At 42.3% G+C, this 7,314-nt stretch overlaps 1 protein-coding gene across 1 annotated transcript in view; it reads right to left on the bottom strand.

Annotated features, from left to right (window-relative positions):
• Nucleotides 1–580: 580 nt before the first annotated feature.
• The window catches only part of PLCH1 (phospholipase C eta 1), a 171,969-nt gene continuing 165,235 nt past the window's right edge, over nucleotides 581–7,314 (bottom strand). The window contains exons 22-24 of the mRNA XM_070406941.1: nucleotides 7,070–7,129; nucleotides 6,294–6,648; nucleotides 581–3,712 (exon numbers count right to left, since the gene is read on the bottom strand). Of these exons, the coding sequence (XP_070263042.1) occupies nucleotides 1,629–3,712; nucleotides 6,294–6,648; nucleotides 7,070–7,129 (2,499 nt within the window). The 3' untranslated portion in view covers nucleotides 581–1,628. The remainder of the gene's footprint in view (nucleotides 3,713–6,293; nucleotides 6,649–7,069; nucleotides 7,130–7,314) is intronic.

Below are 7,314 nucleotides of genomic sequence, written 5' to 3'. Positions count from 1 at the left end.
CCACTCTTTCCTCACATAACAAAGCTTTACGTAGTCTGATCTGCCAAACAAAGCATCTTGCCTGCTTTTTCCAACACGCCCCCCTCCCCTTCCCCCCCCCCCCCACCCCAGGATTTGGGAAGAAATTTTTAAAAAATCTTTATTGTTTAAAGTATTACATAGGTCCTCCTTTTTTCCCCATTAACCTCTTCCAGCCCACTCCCGTCCTCCCCACATTCCCCCACCCAGGCCCTCACCACCCATTGTCCACGGGTTATGCATATATGCATACAAGTTCATTGGTTGATCTCTTCCCAACCACCCTCCCCTGCAGGAAGGAATATTTTTAAACTAGCAATATCAACACCAAATGCAAGGAACTCATTATATTTGATTTCATTTCAAGTCACCTTACAAATATGGTCTTTGAAGCATAATGAAAACACCCAGAGACATAAACTGCTGCTTAAAACCGTCCCCTGTAGAACTTGTCCCTTCTGCTGCAAAGAGATGAAAAGGAAAATATTTCCAAGTGTTCTGAGTTCCTTACTTAACAGTCATCATATGAACTTCAATTGAAAAAAAAAGAAAGGGTCACCAAGTGTTTAAAAATCTGCTTTAATTATATTTTCATGAATTTCCGGAGAACATCATTGCAGTGAATGTTACAAAAAAGCAAAGAGAGACATCTGAACATGCAATAAAAAATGGATTCACAGTGAAAATAATGTATGTTGGTACTAAAATATAGTTACTTGGCTCCCTGAAGGAAAAGATTTCTTCTAATTATCTATTCACTTGGGTTTTATTAGGATAAAGTTTTGTGGGGGTATTTTTTCTCAAAAGCTTTGGGGGAAGTTTTCAATTTCTGCTACCATTGTTAGCGTCTGGAAGTCCCTCATTCTGAAAGCCATTATTTGCAGCCTATAATTTAATCAGAAAATTTAAAAGTACAACAAACAGCTTGGCAACTGTGTTCTTGTTACATACAAAGCCATTAGCAAAAATATGTAACAAAATTTATGTAAAACAAACAAGTTTGTCCTTATATACAGGAGTTTGCTTTATTCCACCCCCTCACCGCCTGCTGTAAAATGAGAGGGTCTGGGGGGGAGTAGCTACCAGAACTCTTATTCTGGTTGGGGGAGAGAAATCTTAAAAGGTAAGGTAACTATTTTAACCACCTTTTAACCGAGTTGTAAAAACGCATCTGGGCTTCTCAACAAAGGAGGAAAAATAGGAACGATGATAAATGGCTTTAAAATAAAGAATTCATCCCTCCGTCCTTTGCAAAGCTTCTTAGCTAACTCAGGTTAGAGAGTGAAAATGACTACATTGGTGACTGTGATTAGAGGTGAAACATACGTACACTGTCACCCAAGCCACTGAGAAGGTTCGCATGTAGGGCATGCACATATTTCATACCGACAGAGTTTACACCACAGGAGAGAAAGATCATATAGGTGCGTGGGGAGTGCCCCCCAAATCTATACATAAATGCAGGGAGAACTCATGGAGTCAAAGGGAGACCAACACAAGTTTAAAAATACCTGTCCAAATCATTTCAAAGCCAAGGACCCTGTTTACTGAAAACTCTTGACAGTCCTACAGAATACCTTGTAAACATGGAAAATGCGGCATTATGTAACTCACAGTCTCAAAAGAAAATAAATTTCTGGTTTATCATCGCTGCTTGGCTCTGTCTGCAAAACAGAATGATCCGAACAAAGCTGGTCGGTGTGGCCTGCGTGCAGGGCTGTGCATGCGCCTTCGGGGATGCCCCGGCCCTCCACGCCGCTGCCCTTGGCGTTGCTCAGGTAGCCGGCTATGTAGGAGCCCGTGGAGTGCCGGTTCCCTGCGGGCGCGGGCGCCGTGGGCTTGTTTCGAAGAACCACTCCAGCCACGTGGGCGGGGTTCACACCCTTTTGCTTGTTGGCTTCCTGCTTCTCCTTGGCCCGGCTGGCAATATTGCGCACTCTGCTCTGACTCCTGGATGACAGCTTTCTGACCAGCGCCCTGGGGAGCTGATTGGCATCCTGCTTTGCATACAGCACCTGGCAGCTGTCTTCCTGCTCCAAGGACACGAGTTTCCGCAGCTGCTCGGTCAGGGCATCCATAGGCTCTAACGACTGTGTCTTCACAGCCACACCCTTCCTGTCTCGGATGCCCGTTGTCACAAAACTCTTACTGATACACTGGTACTTGCTTTCGAAATTGCAGGCGATGTCCTCCGACGTTAAGTCCCCCAGGCTTTTGGATTTGCAAGGACTGGGCAGCTTCAGAACAGGCAGAGGAGGCTGCTGGGGCTGCTTGGGCGCAGGGGCATGCAAGTCTTGGGCACCAGACGGGGGCGCGCAGGTCTGGTTCATTTTTGCATCTGAATTGGAGAAGTGTTTGTGCATAATACCAGCACCCTGATAGGCTCGACAAGAATGACTTTGATTTTTGACATCTTGACTAGTGTTGAATATTTCTGAGACAGGAGGGTGGAGAGTCGCTTTGCAGTAGCCGTTTCTCAAGCCTCTTTGGAAATGGTCCACCACATCCCGGCTGTACTTCGGTTTGAAAGGAGAAGCAAGGGGACTTGTGCCTTCTCGCCTATAATCATAGGTGGTTATAGACAGATTTGCTGAGTCTCCATCAATTTCCACAAGACTGCTCTCCCCAGAAATTAGACAGAGTGTGGGGTCAGCTATTCCGTCTCCCAGGGTCAGGTCGGGGGAAGGGGCAAGGCTGTTCTTCAGGATTTCCCAGTCTTTCCCATTGGTGGGACTTTTTGGTAACCAGCAGTGAGAAGTGTTAGAGGAACATGGCAGGTTGCTCTCCGTGGCCCCTGTCTTGGCCTTAGCAGAAGGGCCATCATCTAGTTTGGCTTTAGAGATGTTAGGAGTGCAGGTAGTTTCACAAACCACTGTGTGTGTTGAGCGTTCAGAGGCCTCAGGACTTAAGAATGCAATCCGCTCAGGAGTTGAGCAGAATAAGGATGCCTTGGGTTTTCCCTTGGGAAAGTCATGCTGGAAGGGCATTTTTAGGTCCATGTTGGGCAAGGGAGGATGGTCTGACCTCATACGGGTGCCATGAAGAGGAGAAACAACTGTGAGGTTAGCCTGATCCTTGGTCTCCTCAAACTGGCCAATCAGTGCTGAGATGGAGCTGCCCGGCTCATTCTCATTCGTTAAAGTGACATTGTCGATAAGATGGGAAATGTCACTCTCCTGCAGAATCTCAGTAGAATGTAAGTCAGGTGTGTCAGGACAGAGCGTAGAGACATCTGACAAAGAAAAGGATGTTGTAGCTTGACCCTTACCGCAATTACCATCCACGTTTTTAATCTCCAGATCGCTCTGAGAAAGGATGCTTCCTGACAAGGTGCTTTTCCCTTCCACAGAGCCCCCGGCATTCCCATTCTCCTTAGTTTTCACACCATACAGATCTTGCGTTAGGTTAACTGCAGGATTAAGAACCAAATGCTTCCTTGGGGAGAGGGATTTGTTGCGGCAGCGGTGTTCCTGGCCATCACCTGACACTGTTGGTTTGGTTCTCCCACCCTTGGGACCTGGCACTCCCTCCTGTTCTGTGATTGACATCTTGGTAGTAGAAACAGCAGAGTCCCCTTGGCTGATGTCTTTGTGGAGGAGAGCGCTGGAGGAAGAGGATAACTTTTTGCTGAAATGTGGAAAGTGTTGATCTTTTATGCTTGCCTTCCCATTTCTGCTGCCATCCTCAGCTTCTGCTGAAGGAAACAGACAACATTTTAGGTGACATGTAGCACTTTATGTAGAAGCTGCACACACTCATGTTTGTCTTCAGACAGACAAATGGGGAATGTAAATCTGTCACATCATGAAAGGATATAATTATGGATTGCATAGATTTTCAACAAAGTATCTGTGTGATGAAGAAATGGTAAAATATATGTATAGGAATTTCACTGAAGTTTCCCTTTGAATATCTATTACATCAGTGGAGGATGTAATATTCATTATCCAAAAAAAAATGTCAATGAGTTACCATACTTTTACAGTGAGGATTACCTTAAGTTGTTTCCTATTCAGATTTGTACTACACAGAAGCATGGCAATAAAAACAGAACAAGACAGCTCTGTTAAACAAAGTATTGTGGTACCTGTAAGCAAGATACTATAAGTTTTCAGAGTTAAGCATGTTTTAAAAGTACAAATCATATTATTTTTAAAAATCATTCTGGCAAAAGATATAATTAATTTCTAAAACAAAATGGAAGGTGCAATAAATATATTAAAATGTCAATATATTGTCTTTAAAATGTAAAATTGAAGAATTGGTCACTAATTCTATCCCCTTGTGAATGCCTAATTTTCTGTTATCATATTTTTGTTTCTAGTACACACATTTTATATTGCAATCTCCCCGAAAAGAGGCAGCAAAATATCAAGCACAGTAAGGAAAACTGTAAAAACACACAAATCACAGCAATTTGGGGTACCCCATTATGCTTATTATGGTGCTAAGACAATATTGGGTGTTTAAGAATTCTTGAACATATTCTTTTAATAGTATTTCAATGCTTTCAGTCATAATCTATAAAAAAGAATTTGTTTAATTATTAAATATTTTCCTAACTAAAAATATTCATCATAAATCTTTGATAAACCCTAAAATTATAAGGAAAATAATTAAATTTCCAATGATGTTACCACTCAGAGTCAGGCACTGTAAGTTTTGTAGAGGAATAGAACTATGTATAGAATTTTCTATTCAGCATTTTCTCTACTTAATATTTTTTCTACATTATAACTTGAATCATTCCATGGCTATGTATTGCTCCATATTTGCCACAAATTTTATATATACTTATACATATACATATACATATACATATATGAAAGACTAACTTATATAATTGTTTTTTAAATGGAAAAAAGAAACATCACCTCAATATTACTTTCTAACTCACCTTAATAGTATTAACATCTTAATTTTGGCACTGACAGAATAACTACCAATTTTTGTTAAATATAGTTTTATTTTCCCCCAAATGGAGTTCTAATATAAATTTTGAATCATGTATTTCATCTTTCCTCTGATATTCCTCTTAACAAAAAATTTCAGACTTTTAAACTCCCTTTTCTTATTCAAATAAGCCATTCAAAAATTGGTGTGTCTCCCTAGAATATCTTTAAAATAAAAATCAATATAAGCAAAATGGTGCTTGTGAGAACATCGATTATTGAAATTAGATTGTATGATAAAAGGAGAATTTCCCAAAAGAAATAGGTATCACATTCTACTTGTCTGAAATTATTCTGATTTAATTAAAACATACTAGTTTCAGAGACATCAAACGAACACAGTTTTGGTGCTAAATTATCTAGAATAAGGCAGGAGGAGTCACCGACACAAGCCAAGAAGTCTTCGGTACATTGCAAGGCAAGCCTCACTGTTTATCAAGGTCTTGATATGAGTGAGGTATTATGGTCAAATTAGGGGAAAAGCTGGGTAACACGCTTGAGGAGCCTATGACCAGGAAGGAGCTGCAGGCAGGCTGCCTTCCCAGCAGCATCCAGGGATCAGGGAAATGAGGCCACAGGAAAACAGCGCCTGAGCTACCTCTGAGGAATCCGAGATGTTTAAGTGAAGATAGTAACTTGCTTTAACATCTGGTTTTCCCTCTTTCTCCATAAACATTCCCAATCACAGAAATGTATTATATGTTGGGGAGAGAAAAACAACTATATACAACTTCAGAAAAATCAATACATTCCTATTCCACCTGAGAGCAATCAGTATATATGGCACCCACCGGAAGACCAAGGTCTCTGCTCATAGTCTGCAGGCTTCACCTCTCCCTACCAGACCCAACAGATCCCTGCAGTCACACCTGCTGGTGTCTCATCACTCACTGTCACTCTCAGATGTCAATGTGAGTTGAGGCTTAAGCTCTTCTACCACCCTCTCCCCAAAGTTTAAAATCTGGTCTAAAAAAATCACTTTAGTCCGGCCGGTGTGGCTGAGTGTTGACCTATGAACAAGAAAGTTATCGTTCGACTCCCAGTCGGGCACATGCCCGGGGTTGCAGGCTCAATCCCCAGTAGGGGACGTGCAGGAGGCAGCCGATCAATGATTCTCATCATTGGTGTTTCTATCTCTCTCTCCCTCTCCCTTCCTCTCTGAAATCAATACAAATACATTTTTTTTTAAAAAAATAACTTTAACAATTACTTATTTTTCAGTGTGTTTTACTTTGACTACAAAATGTCAACCACATTATAATAACTAGAGATCAAAATGCTGCTTACAGGGGTCTCTTTTTAGAGAAACTTAAAGCATCTTACCCAGAGAGTTTTCTTTCCCGTCGGTGTCTTTTGCTGTTTCGGATACAGGCAGCGACAAAGCCCCCAGAAAGCACTTGTCAACAGGCATCGAGACCGGGCGCACCTGCAGGCTCCTTGTGGTCCTCCTCACAACACCATCCTGATCCCTTGCAGCCTCGGACACGGAGTCCTTTACCTCCACCACTTCCTGGAAGCCCATTTTGCTCTTTTTCCTGCCTTTGGCCGGCGCGCTGGCCGTGCGGCGGAGAATCCGATCTCCAATCGATCGCTTCCGCACGTAATGGGAATTGCTTTCTGAAGAACTGTGCCTGGGATTCTTATTGAACAGTCCCTTCAGACCTTGGAGCTGTCTGTTCTGGAGATACAAAAGGACCAAACTCAAAGTCAGCAAAGGCAGTGGTGTCAACAACTGGCCTTTCTTAAAATGACAGCTCCATGAAAAATGGAATACAAAATGGAAATTTTCAGCCATTGCAATATATTCAGACCAAGAAAACAGCAGCTCACAGCATGTTTGCACAACGTCATGCATGTCTGATCCATCTTTACTTTGTGAGGAAGGCAGCCTTCCAGAAGTTTCCTACCCGGAGGTGACTAGGGGGCAGGAAAAGTTTTCACAGTTAACAGACTGTTAAAAACTTCAGCCGCCTTAAAGCAACGGATGTGTGTTTCAAACTGGTAAGCGGGAAAATGGAGTGACATGAGAGAGCATGAGGCCGTAACTGTTTAAAAAAGACATATGTCAGCAAGAACACAGCACCATGCTGAGCAACTACCTTTGTAGCTCCTAGAAAGTGCAATATAGTGTAACTGGGGTTGAGTATTAAAGGGCTCCACTGCAAGGAAAGAGACAAACAGACAAGACACAATTTGGGCTCAGTTCAAGGTGGCACAAGTGAAAACAAAAGAAAAAAAAAAAGCATATATGCTTCTATAAACCCTGTCTTGAGGTTTCAGTGATTTTAGCCACAGGTTCATTCATGGCTCCACTCACCACCACCACCACCACCGCATGGCGGTT

This window comes from Myotis yumanensis, unplaced genomic scaffold (assembly GCF_028538775.1).
Source record: "Myotis yumanensis isolate MYYU_CA2020_CCGP unplaced genomic scaffold, mMyoYum1.0.hap1 SCAF_2, whole genome shotgun sequence".
NCBI lineage: Eukaryota > Metazoa > Chordata > Mammalia > Chiroptera > Vespertilionidae > Myotis > Myotis yumanensis.
The sequence above is the reverse complement of the archived record's forward strand: the minus strand, read 5'-3'. Positions and strand labels throughout refer to the sequence as shown.